At 32.3% G+C, this 16,765-nt stretch overlaps 1 protein-coding gene across 2 annotated transcripts in view; it reads left to right on the forward strand.

Moving 5' to 3' along the window:
* The window catches only part of ATP9B (ATPase phospholipid transporting 9B (putative)), a 431,234-nt gene that overhangs the window by 146,945 nt on the left and 267,524 nt on the right, over positions 1-16,765 (forward strand). For both annotated transcript variants that reach the window (XM_051970555.1, XM_051970554.1), the window contains exon 8: positions 15,817-15,911. In XM_051970555.1, the coding sequence (XP_051826515.1) occupies positions 15,817-15,911 (95 nt within the window). The remainder of the gene's footprint in view (positions 1-15,816; positions 15,912-16,765) is intronic.

Consider the following 16,765-nt stretch of genomic DNA (forward strand, 5'->3'; position numbering starts at 1 on the left):
AGCAATTCTCAAATCAAATCCAGCAGCAGTCTTTCTTATGATCTCCAGTCTTGCATCCTTTGGACATCTCAAACTGGATATTCATGTCCATAATTGAACCATTATCTTTTCCCTAAAACTTTCCCTTCTTCCTAACTTCTCTTATTACTATTGAGGATGCCACTGTCCTTACAGTCCCCTAAGATCACAAGCTAGTTGTCATCCTTGATTCCTCACTATATTTCATATCCCCTGTAGCTAATACCTATTGTATTTACTTTTGTGACATTTTTCAATGTTATTTTCTCTTCTTTCCTTTGATAATGCCATACTCTTGTGGAGACTATCATCGCCTCATGTCCATTCTGTGCAACAGCTTGCATGTTGGTCTACCTTCACAAGTTTCTCCCTGCATCAGTCCATCTTTTATTCAAATTTTTAAATGTTTTCCTAAGTGAAGATCTGACCTCCTTGCTTATCAGGGAAATCTTGGGTCTAGACCCAGAGCCTTGCAAGTTACACATTATCTCATCTCTATCATACTGAGAGGCATTTTTCTGGGGAGTGAATATACTTTCTGTTTGTCCAGAAATTGCTGTGTGATCTTTTGTAACAGGTGTCAGTGTAGATTCTCATTAAATTTCTTGATTATTATTTTGCTTACTACCAATTTCAGAGTTTTACTAAGGGAAGATATGTGGTATTTGAAAGTTAGCTTCCCATTCTACTAGACATCTTGGTGGGAAGACCACATTACAATATTGCCATTTTTAAATAGGCTTAATACTTTCACTGTGCTACAGTTGCCATTTTTCCTTCAAACATTGTTGTGGACTCTGCCTTCTAATTAATTTACCTTCTTTCTGTAATTTCTATTTAATGAAATTTTTCCTTTAAGCGTCCTTTGTCTTTGTGCAGTTCTATAGACTTCACTATATCAAACTCTTTAAGAGTCTCTCCCATTTCTCAGCTTCATGTCCTAGAAAAAAAAACAAACAAACTAGTAAACTAGTAAGTAAAGGGAATACTTTTGGTATATTTATATCTTAGCAAAGTTTTTGGTAATAAATTGGGTCCAGTGAATTGGGTAAAGTCTGCTTTAATAAGAGTTTATCTTCCAGGAATAAAAAGGTGATGGTCTCACTGTACTTTACCTTACTTGGAGCTTTTTTTTTTTTTTTTTCATTTCTATATTCTATTATTCAAGAACTCCATAGATAAGAAAGAGTACCAAAAGAGGGTTACCAGGATGATGGATGACTTAAAGTTCAGGATAAATGTAGGAGTGGTTGACAGATAAAGTGTATTCACATGTTAAAAGGGATTTAATGTGAAAAAGTGCTGAAAAGAGCTCTAAGAATATTAATCTTAGTACAGTTTATATTTTATGTTGGGTTGAAATGGGATACTTCACAAAATCATTGAGCTAACAACAAAAGGAGATTGACTTTTTTAACACATAAGGAATTATGCAACAAAGACAATAACATTTAGAACTCATTGAAGTTGTATCTGGTCATCCAGGCAAGGATGTGGTGGTGAAGGAATTGGTGATTCACATGGTCTTCAAAAATTTATTAAATTCAAGGCACGTGTATTGGACTTGACTAGGACTTTCTATGTTCCTGGATGACAAAGATTCAATGGGACCAAACCCAATTAGTTATCAGGGTTAGCTTTCTTTTTTCCTGGAAACTAGCTAATCCTTAACACAGGAGAGAAGGATGAGGAATCTAGTCTTACCCTCTATTGGGAGTTCAGCATTAAGAAAAGCATCAATTTCAAGGAGCAGTTTTATCTTTTAGGGAAAGCTAATCTCAACCACAGAAAGGTGAAGGAGAAACTTGGTTCTATCACAGGTTGGGAGAAGAGATAAATGCTGGTTAATATTAGTCCTATCACAAAGAGAGACTAGACAATCTGTTCAATATCAGAAGTCAGACCAAAACTAAGTAAAGGGTAGACTCTGCCAAGTTTAGGCTTGATGCTTGGAAAAATGTCTTAATGATTAGAACTGTCTTAAAAAAGGCTTTCCTGAGGAGGTGATAGCTTCCTCCCTTTTGAAAGTCTCAAAGCAAAGGCTGAATAATTCTTTGTCAGGTATATTAAAATGATGATTCCTTTGTGTGTGCATTGCATTAGATTAAAGCTTCTTAAACTTTTCTCACTTGCAACCCTTTTTTGCTGAGAAACTTTTACATAACTCCAGGTTTATACTTATATAAAATAGGTATGCAAACCAAACATTTTAATTGATAATCATAATTTTGTAACTTCTATATTCAGTTGTGAGACTCCATATTAGGTTGCAACCCACGATTTGAGAAGCTGGATATTAGATGACCTCAGGTCTCCTCCAAGTCTTAAATTCTGTTTTCCCTTGTATTAATAGTTTATAGATTAATATTTAATTTGAGAATTTATATGATTTAATATATTGTTTGGTGTATATACCAAAAAGCTTATACCTTAAACTTCAAAAATCTTTCTTTAAATTTAATCTACATAAAAGAAAAATTCTTTTTCATTCCAGGTATAGTCTTCACTTTTAAAGACGTATTCAAATAGGGTTAGATTTTACATTTCATGTTAAATATTCTGTACAAAATTTCACATTTACTACCACTTCATTAATTATCATAATTTAATTGCCATTCTATTTTCTAAATTTTAAAAGGCAGATGATTTGGGGCTTTATGTAACAAAAGAATATTTCACATGAATTTGTTGACCAAGTTAATCAGAAACAATGCAATTAAAAAAAAATATTTTTCTTAATTCTTTAGAACTTTTTATCCTTGTGTACTATTTTGTCTTCCAGTTCTTTGAAATAGGTATTCCTACAACTTAGTATATCATCTATAATAGGTTCTGACTAATCTTTGAATTTAAAGAAGGAATGCTACTAAATGTTCTACAAAGTAAAATATACTAAAGAATTTAAATATCTTTCAATTAAAAAGTTATTAACTAGTCATATGCCTAAGAAAGAAAATAACACATAAACTGTACTACTAATTAAATAATTGAAATAGAGACTTTTTCTGTTACTTAAATCCCCCTAATTTTACAGAAGGAGAAAGTTCAAAGGGTTGAAGTGACTGATATGAACTCACTGATCTAGTTCCACTTGAACCCAAATCCTTTTCTTTCCAGCTCTGTGCACTTGTTATATTACTGTATTCTACTGGTTTACAAAACCCAAAGTATACAATAGAACATCATCATTAGCACATCATAACTTTAAATGAATGAGAAATCTTTATTTCATTTTTAATGTCAATAATATAAACTATTTTAAAATAATATCAAAATACAAGGAAGACATTTCTGCCCCCCTTTTGCCCTTTGATTCTTATTTGTCTTATATTTCTTACCATATGTTAAAGGCAAAATTACTTTTACTGTTTTGCTTTATGATCTCATTCATCACTTCTGGCTTTTTCAGTTTCCTTTTTTTTTTTTTTTTTTTTTTTTTTTTTACAATTTTATTTGAAACTGATTAAACAGAAATTAGAAATCATTCAGTGGCTACTTTTTAAATTTTTGTGATGGACCAAGGAATTTTCAGATATCAAATTTGAAAGATAGAATGAATACTGTGAGAGAACACTTGCTTTAGAAATTAAATTTCCTTAAATTTTTTCCCTTTAGTGACCTACTTTTTTATATATACTCTCTGCTTAATTAAAATAAGAATTAGCATATCTTTTGATTTTTTACATATTCACAGAGTTCTGTCATTACCATAATTGAGTAAAAATTTAATAGAATGAATATTACTAAAAAGTTCTGTAGTTTAATTAGCTGTCATTTTAACTAATGCCCTAAATATATTCAGTTTGATCAAGTTTGGTTTAAAACTACTATGTTCTTTTGAACATAGAATTTTGAGGAGTTCAGTGGTATCATATTGACTGTATATGAATACACAGTGTCCTACTGTTTAGAATGTTAATGAATCTGTTGATGTGTGTGATGGCTTAAATTCCAGCTAATCAATTGTTTCATCGGTCTCTTAATTCAGATCAGATATCTCCTGTACACACGGTTCTTTAAGCACTATTAAAAGAAATTAATGCTTTAAAGTTAATTTCCATCAATCTTTTATAAATGTCATTGTGTTTTTCAATTGTGTCTGGAGAGAGAATATTATATAGTTTAAATGTTTGGGATATGTTATAGTTTTTTCCTCCATTAATAGCCTGCATGGCTTTTAAAATTCAACTTTATCTTACAGAGTGATCAGTGAAATTCTGTACCCAGATATGCCATCTCTGTATTACTGTTCATCTTGTCACCAGCTTAAAATTTTCATGTACACAGTCATTAAGTCATAAATGATTTAAAAATTGAGTTGATGATAAATGATCTGGTATTATATATACCAAGTCAATGTCTATTTTTCTTTTGTTGATTGCAGTCTTGAATTCCATCTCTTTTAGAGCTATTGGACTTGTAGACCACAATCGGCAAGCTGCTAATATTACACAGTAATTTATAAGTTTATGACAGACTCATGCTCAGTTTCACAATGACTCATCAATTAATTCATCAGTACTTGACACAGACTTTTCTGTGTGACACATATACCAGTTGATCTTAATTTGATTGCCATTAAACCCATCCTTTCATGACAACTCTTGTCAATTATACAAATAAAATCAAGTATTCATAAGTAGCCTGTAATAGGATATAGGCAGACAGATTTAATAATTCAGCTTTACTGAGGCTTAACAGGCATTAGGTATAGCTAATGTTTGCTTTTGTAAAATAAATTATTGCCTGCAACTCTTTAATGACAAGTTGGACATAAGTTTATTTTGATCAAGTTGTGTAATATTTCTAGGAAATATCAGATATTATTTCATTACAACTACAATTATATCAAATTTTATTTTTTCTAAGAGTTTAAATGCTCTAAATCAATTTCAAATGGAAGCAGAAATCTTATATTTGATTTTAAAATTATGGTTATTTTTTTAAAATAAATTTCATTTAATTTCTACTTAATAAAATCAATAATTTATCGAAATTTTTTTTACTTAAATTTTTTGATTTTAAGAATATATATATGCTGGCATCATTGAAAAAGAAAAGTAATTATAATATAATTATATTGCAATCTCTTTTTTAAAACATCTTTATTAAACACTGACATGAAAAAGATAATGTTTAAATGTGAGAGGCAACAGAATATTGTGATTAGAAAAAATACTTGGGAGCTAGAAATACCTGAATTCAAGTTTTGCTTATGAAACATATGCTTCTGAAACATATATGACCCTAGGCAAGTCACTTTAACCTCTTAGTGCCCTAGGTAATTCTTTTATAAGTTGCAGAAAAGACATAGTAGAAAGCATTTCTTCTTCCTCAGTGAAATCATGGATTGAGTCTCTGTCTTTAAAAAAAAAATTAGTCTTTAATTGTATGACTCTTAATCTAGTGATTTGTGAACTTGTTTGTCTTAATATTTTGATAGCCTATTTGGCCTCTGTTGTAATCCTTTGTTTTATATCTTGCATTTGAAAACATATTTCTGAGTTGTCCATAGACTTTACCAGCTTATTAAAAGAGTACATGACATTAAAAAGGTTAAGAACCCTTGGTCTAATTAACCCTTAGATAAATTGTGATACTTTTTTTTTTTAAAGGTAAATAATTTTCTATATTTTAACTTTTTTTTATCATGGATTCTACTTGAATTATGTGCAAAATAGTGCCCAGATTAATGTCACAAGTTCTTATCATATTTTTTGTTCTAGCACTAATTTTGCATGAACTCTAGATAAACTAGTTCACAAATATTTTGTTAATAGAGTGTAGTTCTTAGTATCAAGTTAATGATTGTTTATAAGGAAGCAGAATAGCATTGTTTCATTACCGGAGCAATGTTTGTCCATCATAGACTTACTTTTCTACTTTATTTTTTAGTTTGTAAAACTTTAAAAGTTTTACAAGAATTTACCAAGAGTTTAAATTTATAGTTCCAATCAATAGATTTTAAAGAGGTTCTGTAGTATTTTTCATAATCAGAAGTGCTTTAAAGATTTGGAAGGCTGATTGTCTAGAAGGAATGGAGTAATGGAATAATTTTTGACAATAGAAGTAAAGAGGTTCTGCATGTGGAATTACATTTGTAAATTTTCTCTCTCCAACAATGTCAGATTGAGAAAGTCCATAATTTTATTATAAATACCCACAGGAAAAAGGAATTATTTATTTAAAAACTCAATTCTGAAGAGTTTGCTGGGTCAAGTACGTGGCACAAATCTAAGGAATTGGGTCTAGATTGAAAAAAACTTGAGTTAAGACACTTTCTAGCTTATGATCCTGAGCAAGTCACTTTTCCTCTATTTTGTTTTTTAACTGTAAAATAGACATCATAATTGCACTAAGTTCCCAGAGTTGTTATGAGGATCAAGTGGAATAATATTTTTAAAGAATCTTGCACATAGCAGATGTTATATAAATTCTTAAAATGTTGGGAAAAGCTTGAAAATTTTATGTGAGTTTTGAAGAAAGTGTTGCTTCTAGGTGTTAATTCATCAAGTATGTAATTGACTGCCAAATCCATATATAATCAGTCTCTATTGAACTCCGGTCCCATTTTAACAATAATCTACAGGAAATCTCCATCTAGCAGTTCTATCATCCTTTTGATCTCAATGTCCAAAATAGAATTCTTCTTATCCCACTAAACTCATCCTTTTGTTAGATTCCACTTTTTGTTGCTGAAGATATCATCCCCCTTTCAATCTTTCATGTTCATAACCTTGGAGTCCTTTTGACTTTTCCCTCCACCTCCTGTATATCCAAAAAGTTATGTTTTGATGATTCTATTTCACTAGGATTTCTTGCATCTGTCTCCTTCTTTCCAGTGACATGAGCCTTCTCCTAGTTCTTTTCCATATTACTTCCTAAGTGGTCTAATGCTATAGTTCCTAATTGTTTCTTTGCTTCTTGTGTATGGACTACAGATCATCCATACAATTGCAATGTACAGGTATAAGACATAGTTTTGATCTTGTACTTTCTTGTTCAAATCTTCAGAAGCTTCTTAATATGAACTGAACTTGTCATTTAAAGCCTTATATACTCTGGCTGTCCAAACTGCCTTTCCACACTTATTTCATATTTCTTTTCTTCATATCAGTCAGGTGATATATTCATTTAGTACTAGCTATGTACCAGGGTTGGGCTAAGCTCTAGGATTACATTGAAAGCCCCCAAAAATAAGATTGTCAAAGGCTGCAGAGATAACAAGAATGAAGATTTAGAACAATACATTAGATACAGCAATTAAGAGATCATTGATAACTTTGGGTTGAGCAGTTTTTGTTGAATGATGAATTCAGAAGCAGGACTATAGACATTTAAGAAGAGATTGAGAGGAAGTAGAGCCAAGATGGTAGAATGAAGATAGGTACAAGCCTGAGTTCTCCTCCAACACCCAGACCTCCCTAAATACCTTTAAATAATAACTCTAAACAAATCTTAGCGTATCAGAATCCATAGAAAGATGGAGTAGAACAATTTTCCAGCTGAGGGCAGTTTGGAAAGTTGGCAGATGGGGTCTGTTACATAAGAGTGGGTCTGAAGTGCTGGCAGTGCCAGAATAGTCCAGCCTCAGGAAACCAGGAGCTGGCAGTGGGCCCTCTGAATCTGCCACAGTGGCAATGATCTGTAGACCTTTTAGCCCACAGAGACCAGGGATAGCTCAGCAAGACAGGTTTGGCATACTGGGGTATAAGGGAAGCCCAAGGCAAAAATCAGGCTTTGGGAGCCACTGAAAGAAGGGTGGCAGCCACAGCAGCAGCCTCCACTGTAGAGGAACTACAGAGGCTGTGACTTTTGGAGAGCTCTTCTCATAGGTAAGAGGCTAGAGAGCTGGTCAGAGTGAGATTGCAAGGGGCCTCTTTGTTGGCACTGTGGCAGGGCCCTGTTACTTTGCCCATACTCGATTCTGGGTAGCAGTGCTGCCTCATAATACAAGTCCTAAAAGGATCTCTGAAAATAGCTACACAAAACTGCTGACGCTTAAAGTGCACCCTCCTCCCTGGAAACAGAGCCCTATTTTAACAAAGAGTTAAAATCCAAATAATAGGGGAAATGAGTAAATAATAGAAAAAAAAATCTGACCATAGAAAGTTACTATGATGACAAGGAAGATCAAAATACAATCTCAGAAAATGATAACAAAGTTAAAGCTCCTACATCCAAAGCCTCAAGTTATGAAAAACCTCAAAAGGAATTTTAAAATCAAGTAATAGAAGTTGAGGAAAAACTGGGAAGCGAAATGAGAGTGATGCAAAAGGAAATACAAAAAGCTAATGAGGAAAAGAATGCCTTAAAAAAGTAAAATTAGCCAAATAGGAAATGAAGTACAAAAGCTCACTTAGGAAAATAATTCCTTAAAAATTAGAATTAAAGAAATGGAAACTAATGACTTTATGAGAAATCAAAATACAGTAAAAAGAAATCCAAAAGAATGAAAAAATAGAAAAAAAAATGTAAAATATCTCATTAAAAAAACAAGTGACCTGGAAAATAGATCCAGGGGGAGATAAATTTAAAATTATTGCTCTGCCTGAAAGCCATAATCACAAAAAGAGCCTGGACATAAATCTTTCAAGAAATAATCAAGGAAAACTGTCTAATATTCTAGAACCAAAGGGAAAATACAAATTGAAAGAATCCACCTGTCAACTCCTAAAAGAGATCCCTAGGTGAAAACTCCCAGGAATATTATAGTCAAATTCCAGAACTCCCAAGTAAAGGAGAAAATATTATAAGTATCCAGAAAGAAATAATTCAAATATAGTGAGGCCACAGTCAAGATTACACAAGATTTAGCAGCTTCTACATTAAAAGACAGAGGGGCTTGGAATATAATATTTCATAGAGCAGTGGAGCTAGGATTATAAGCAAGAGTCACCTGTGCAACAAAAGTGAATGTAATCTTTCAGAAGAAAAGGTGGATACTCAATAAAATAGAGGATTTTCAAACATTGATAATGAAAAAAACAGAGCATAATAGAAAATTTGGTTTTTCAAATACAAGACTCGGGAAACATAAGGAGGTAATTGAGAAAGGCGAATCATAAGGGACTTAATATGATTTATCTGTTTACATACATATATGAGTATATCTGATACTTGTAACTCATAAGAACTTCCTTATTGGTACCACCTCAGATTGGCTAAGATGACAGGAAAATATAATGATGAAAGTTAGAGGAGATATGGGAAAATTGGGACACTAATGCATTGTTGATAGAATTGTGAAATGATCCAATCATTCTGGAGAGCAATCTGGAACTATGCACAAAGAGCTATAAAACTCTGCATAAAACCTTGACCCAGATGTGCCATTATTGGTTCTGTATCACAAGGAAATCATAAAGGAAGAAAAAGGACCCACATGTGCAAAAATGATTGTAGCAGCTCTTTGTGGTAGCAAAAGAATTGGAAAATGAATAGATAGCCATCATCTGGGAAATGGCTGAACAAATTGTGGTATACAAAGGTAATGTAATATATGAAGGTGAAGGTAATTTTCTATTGGTCAATGATGAACAAGCTGATTGTAGAAAGGTCTGGAAAGATTTACAAGAACTGATGCTGAGCAAAACTAGTAGAACCAAGAATACACTGTATACAATAACAACAAGAATATGCGATGATCAACTATGAAAAGACTTCTTCTCAGTAGTTCAGTGAGCCAAAGCAATCCCAATGGACTTTGCAGAAAATGCCATCTGCATTCAGAAAAAAAAAAAAAAAACAATAACAACAACAAAAAAATAAGGAGCTATGTTCACTTCATGTTTAGCACAAGCTATATTCACTTCTTTTTTCTGTTTTTTTTTTTTTTAATGTCTCCATGGTTTTTCTCTTGTGCTCTGATTTTTCAGTGCCAACGTGATTCATAAACCATGTGTGTTTTAAAAAAGAAAAAAAGAACTTCCTCATTATTATGGCAGTTAGAAGGAATATATAAAATCAAGGGTGAGGGAGGAATGTATTGGGAGAAAGGGAAGAGAAGAGGTGGAATTGTATAAATTATCTGCCAAAAAGAGGCAAGAAAAAGCTTTTACAATGGAGTGGAAGAGAAGGCAGAAAAAGGGAATGAATGAACATTATTCTCAACAGAATTGGCTGTAAGAGGAAATAACATATGCATACTTCATATGGGTATAGAATTCTATTTTATCCTGCAGAAAAGTAGAAGAAGGGAATAACAGAAGGGGAAAGTGTGATAGAAAAGAGGGCACATTAGGGCTGATCAGGAGCAAAACACTTTTGAGGAGGGACAGGATGAAAGGAAAAGAGAGAATAAACAGGGTGGAAATACAGTTAGCAATAGTAATTGTAAAAATCATTTTGAAGCAAGTTTCTCTGATGAAGGCCTAGGGAACAGAGTCAAACTTATTAAAACATTTCCCCAATTGATGTAATCAAAAGGTAAGATACTTCCTTAAAAGGTTATAAAAAAATCATGCATATCCTTTTACCTTATAGCATGACTAGGCATGAATCCCAAAAGAAAAAAAAATTTTTAAAGGAAAACACACACACACACACACACACACACACACACACACACACACACACACACTCACATTTATAGCAGCTCTTTTCTGAGGGCAAAGATATGGAAATTGAGGAGATGCCTATTAATTACGGAATGGCTGAATAAAATGTGGTATGAGATTATGAAATAATATTAGTGTTCTATAAAAAATGATGAGAAGGATGCTAACAGAAAAACTTGAAAAATCCTCCATAAACTCAAGTAAAGTGAAATGTACTGTGTACTTAACATAGTAATAGCAAAGTTGTTGTATAATCAGCTGTGAATGACTTTGCTATTCTCAAAATGCAATATATTATCAATGCATTGATAACATGATCTAAGACAATTTTGAATGACTTATAACGAAAAAAAATTATTCATGCCCAAAGAAAGAACTGATTGCATCTGAATACAGACTGAAGCATACTTTTTTTTTTAACTTTTTTTTTTTATCTTGAGGGTTTCCTTTGGGTGGAGGAATGATAGGTGGGGAAATCTATGTTTTCTTTTGTAACACAACTTTTATGTAAATGTTTTACACAACTTCATATGGGTTTTCTCAATGTGGGGGGAGGTATGGGGAGCAAAGGGGAGAATCTGGAACTCAAGATTTTAAAAGCAAATTAAAAAAATATAAAAAATATTTTACATGGAACTGGGGAAAATAAAAATATTTTTAAAAAAAATTTTAAAGAGAGATTGAGAGGAAAGGAAGTGGAGGCATTGATTATAGATAGCTTTCTCAAGTAACTTAAGCATAAAAATGAAGATATGGTACAATAGCAATTGTAATGGATTTATGTAAACCCAGTTTATGACTTGGAGTGGGAGTAATTCAAGCCTGTCTTTACTGAAAATGATCAATAGGGTCAACATTAAGGCAAGGAACTGGAGAAAATAAACAGAGTTTACTGGTTGCCCAAGGAGTGCCAAATTGAGAAAAGGGGAGGTTGTGGAGCCATTGTAGAAGAGATGACCTGGGAAAGAACTGATGCTTAAGGGCCTGGCAGTTACAGTGAATATTAAGAATATTGTTTAGGGTTTCAAGGCAGGAGAGATGGAGTGAAAAGAGATTATGATCAGAAGTGATAGCTACATGCTATGATAAGTTGAGTGCTGGAACTGAATTCAGGAGGACCTGAGTCCAAATGAAGACTCATATACTGGCTTAGCTGTGTGACCTAGGGCAAAGCACTCAACCTCTGTCTTGTTTAGTCTCCTCAGGGGCACCTCTCAGGGTTGATTTAAGAATAAAATGAGGTAACATTTGTAAAAATTACTTTGCAAAACCCTAAATCACTATCCAGATGCTAACTTTTATCTATAAAGTAAGGGAATTTTAGAGTTCCTCTTCTTGGAAAGTTTGTATTTTTCAGTGATAGGGAGATTTAGGGTAGGACTTTGTGAAAAGCTGAGGTGGGATAGACATTGAGGTCATGGGAATTGAGTACATTGAGGATCTGGGAGCTATTTATGTTTGAGTACCATTTTGTAAGTTAAAATTCCCTTATGTGAGAGTAGCTATTGGGGAGTGAATGAGATGAGATGAGATCTTTCATGACAGTTGTGAAAATTGAGTAAGGCTTCATCTACTTCAGAGTTTGAGTAGGCCTGGAAGGACTTTGAGCACTGATCCCAGGGCATGCCTAAGTCCCCCTCCTGCTATCCTCCCTATTTCAGCCAAATATGGGCAACTATGTACTTATTGGTCAAGTTCAATTTCTTGGGTAGATCCTGGGTTTAGAATGTAAGATCCTCAGCCAATGAGGATGAGGGTCAGTGGTAGGAGGGGGTATTTGTGTTAGGGATTAAAAGTTTAACCTTGCCACAGAAGGTGCTTCCCCCCTTCCATTGTCTGCCAGATGGGTGTGACATCCTTCTTGGGAGAATGTATAATAAAATTTGATTTGCTTGTAGAGATCTCTCCTTTTTTTTTTTTTTTAATTAAATGGTGACCCCTCACCATTTCTGAATCACACAGGAAGAAAGATTGTGAGCCAGACACAGAAGTTAGTGAGGAAAGAAGATTGTAGACTGGAGAACATTTGAAGGATTGGTTTGAAGTGGGTGAGATAAAAGATCTTAAGCAGGGTGTGATATGGCAAATGGATTTTAAATGATAAAAGCCAGAGGCTCCCAATCACTGAAATAAGCAGGGTATGATTGAGTGGGGATTCCTTATTCACTGAAAAATGATTTCATGTGACTTTCAGCATTATGAGATATTTTCCCTCAGAATGTAGTACTCTTTGGGTATAAGAAACCTCTGGAGAAGCTCTCTGAAGAGAGCTAATGAGATGGTTAGGATTATAGTTATTTTATCTCCTTTCCCTGAAGAATGGTTAGGTCAGGAGATAGATAGTAGAAATAGAATGAAATGTTATCTTGTCTCCATATAAGTAGAAAGGACCCTGTAGGAAATATGTAATGTAGTGGTTTCTCTCCATGTACTCTAAATTCCAGTCAAACCGGCCTTCTAGCTTTTCCTTCAACCCCTAGAACACTTCTTGCTATTCTGCTTTTGCACAGCTTGTCCCCTGTGTTTGAAATATGTTTCACTTAATAGAGTCACATAAGTTTTCATTATGTTAATTCATAGATAGAGTATTTCACCTACTTATGGGTTAAGTGGAGTTTTATGTCCTTATCTGGGAACCAAATACTATTTTTAGCATTATTTCTATGGGATTTTTTTTGCATAATTAATTAGGAAGCTAGTTTTATAGGTTTTTATTTGTTTGATAACTGTTGAGCACTGCTTTCATACTTAATTGTTGACCATTCTTGTAAACAATCATAAATTGTATAATTCCCTATTTACTTATTTTGTATCCATCTGTAATTCCTATTAAGTAATCTTATGTTCTTATGCCTTGATAATGTAGTTTTAAAAGTAGATAATATATAGAACATTTGATTTCAATACTGACAATTATTTCAAAATAAAGAAAAATGTTTTTGATTTTTTTCTTTTTTGGTGTAGTGATTACTTTTTAATGTGGACTTAGCACAAAGCAGTCCCTTTTTGTGATAAAAGGGAAGAATCTTATGAGATAAGTTATTGATGAAATTAACTGCTGAAGTGGAGAGGAAATGCAGCTGGCCAATACATGTCATAGTGTGAGCTCTATTAAATGAATACATGTGCAGTCAACCATTCACAAGAGCCACATTGGTCTTCAACTGAATTGATCTACAGTATAATTCTAAATGGAATTGATGGATTAGAACAAACATTGACAGGAAAGGTAAAGAGAACCATGAAATGCCTTGTGTAAGAAAAGTATGATTGAAAGCAGCCAATTAATCTATGCCAAATATTGAAAGCTATATTAAGTGTGATATTTGTTATTCATCAAATTTTTTATGTATTTCTATTTTTATTCTAAGGCTTCAAAGATCAAATCTTTGAATATTGATTTTGAGTTTTTGAATGAAAAATACAAACAAAAATAATTCATTTTTTTCAATTATTTTATTTTGGTTTTAAATATTTTAAGATAGTTTTATGTTTTCATATAAAATTATGATAGATTTTTCAGAGTCACAGAAGTCATTCTTCTGTAGCATAGAAGTACAGTTGTTAAGCAGACATTAATTTGTTTTGGCAATTTTGGTCTATGAAAGTATCACCTTTGGGTCAGTTATATTTCAGAAGATTATATCTTCATGTTTTTCTAAACTTTTGTAGCCTACTGAGCTGTCAAATGTACAGATTTTAATGAATAAGATGTTGATTGTACTGTTAGGCATTACTCATGTCAGAGTCTGTTAAAGATCTGAAATTATACAAAGAAATTTGCTTTTGCCAAGGAATACATTTTTCTTGGAGTAATTGATGTCCTTTCCTCCTAACCAAATAACTTTGTTAGCTCTTAATAAAAGAACTGAAAATCAAAAGACTGAAATTAAGAGATTGGGAGGGTTTTTTCCTTCTTTTGCATTTATATAGATTTGGATATATACTGTAAATGTAAAATATAAATTTCTAATTTAAAAAATTTGGCCATTTGTCCTCTGTAAATAGGGATGGCAATACTTTTTTTTTATTATTAAAGTTTTTTTTTCAAAAACATATGCATAGATAATTTTTAAGCATTCACCTTTGCAAAAACTTATGTTCCAATTTTATTTTCCTTCCCTTCCACTATCCTCTCCCCCAGACAAGTAATCCATTGTGTTAAATAGGTGCAATTCTTCTATGCATATTTCCACTATTATTATGCTGCACATGAAAAATCATATCAAAAAGGAAAAAATAAGAAAGAAACCAAATATAAGCAAACAACAGTTTTAAAAAAAAGGAAAAATACTATGTTGTGATCAATATTCAATCCCCATAGTCCTTTCTCTGAGTGTAGATGATTCTTTTGGGATAGTAATCGTTTAGCAGTGTTTTGAGATATTAGGTTATTTAAATTTAGTTGTAATTTCACATTTCCATAACATCCTGATTGCTTTTTCTTTATAGATCTAGGGAAAAGGACATTTTGAAGGAGTTTAGTTTTTAAAATTAAAAAAACAAATTTCTTTTCCAAATTAATTTGAAATAGGTAGAAATTAACAAGAAAAAATTCTTAAGAGAGGCAGAGTTTCAGGTATAAAGTTGTCAATAAAAGTTCAGATTCAAATAGGTGTGCAGTTATTTGGATACATTTTAGAATTTTTGTTGGTATAATCTTGTTTAATACCTTGTTTAAGAGTTCTAATAAGAGTGTCAATATAGTATGGTTTCAAGTATGGTAGTAATGTGGTATAATTTCAAATATATTTCATTTTTGAACTTGAAGGAATCTATATTTACAAAACAACCAGTGGTAAATGTGTGGTTTCTGTTAAAAAAAATTAAGCAAAGCATGTCAGTAGGAATGTTGGATACGTCTTATTATTCTTTTTTGTAATTACAGGTTTATTTTGTCATTGTAAACATTGTGAAATCAATTTCAACAGTGATCCTTTTTCTAAAATAAATGGCAGTTTCTCTTAATTTTTTTTTTTGAAAAATCAAGTTGAACAAACAATGAATAGTACATTTTATCAAAATAATTATATAATTTTTATATCTTTATATCTGTGTTTAATGTTTATATTCAAATAACCTTACATATGCATGTCTTTAATGTTTTTTTTTTAACTTTGTAATTCTGAATAGAAATATGTACACATGAAATTTATCAGAATATAATGTATTAGAATATCAGGAGATAAGAGATGACATAAGTTCTCTAGTGTGGTAAATTTTTTTCTTTAATTTTAAGGTTCATGTTTCATTAGAACTGACCAGCTAGATGGTGAAACAGACTGGAAACTAAAAGTTGCAGTGAGTTGCACACAGAGATTGCCAGCTTTGGGGGTAAGTTTCCTACCTTTCAAAAATATTTTCATTGTGTAATATAATCCCTTGTATATCCAGTATTTAGGACATATTTAAGTGATTTGTTTCCCAATTTATGTATCATTTGGGAATAAAGATAGTGATTTGCATTTCTTGTGCAAACATTGTTTTAAGGCAACATCAATTCTTTCTGTATATTATTATTATTTTTTATTTTGAGGATTTCTCTTATATTGCTTAATATTTAATATAATACTATTCCACTACAAATACCAGTTTTCCTCAGTTATGCCCATTTAAAAGTCTTTTTAAATTATTCCCGTTAACCTAGTGTTTTCCTGACCAATTCTTTCCTCATTCCCATTGTTCGTGGTTTTTTTTTTTTCTAGTCTTCTTTTTCCTTATTTATTTTTCCATCATAGTATTTCCTTACTATCTGTAGTATAGAGTGAGATTAGTTTAGAGAGAAGGATTTACTGATTTTTTTTGTTCATATGGCTCTCTAAAACAATTCATTTTCAAAGGACAAGCTTTCCATATTGTTTAGAGTGATGTTTCTTGCTCTGTGGGGACAGTTGTAATTGCCTTACTTCTGGTATATAATTTATCTTTGGAGGCTTTAAATAGGTAGTAGAATTAGGGGGAAAAAATCCAATAATTTAATCTTTTGTTGTTCATGTTATCCAGAAGTTTTTCATTCATGTCTTCTCATCTAGTGTGACTTTGGTGTATCTTCCTGGAAATCACCCTCAAGAGGTTAAACCAATATATGGTGGACCTTCCTCTTGATTTTGATGGAGCTGCAGGACTGCTTTTTGTTTATCATATGTCCTTTCATTACTTAGGCCTAACTTTTCAAGTCATACATCTTT

Source organism: Antechinus flavipes, chromosome 1 (assembly GCF_016432865.1).
Source record: "Antechinus flavipes isolate AdamAnt ecotype Samford, QLD, Australia chromosome 1, AdamAnt_v2, whole genome shotgun sequence".
Lineage (NCBI taxonomy): Eukaryota > Metazoa > Chordata > Mammalia > Dasyuromorphia > Dasyuridae > Antechinus > Antechinus flavipes.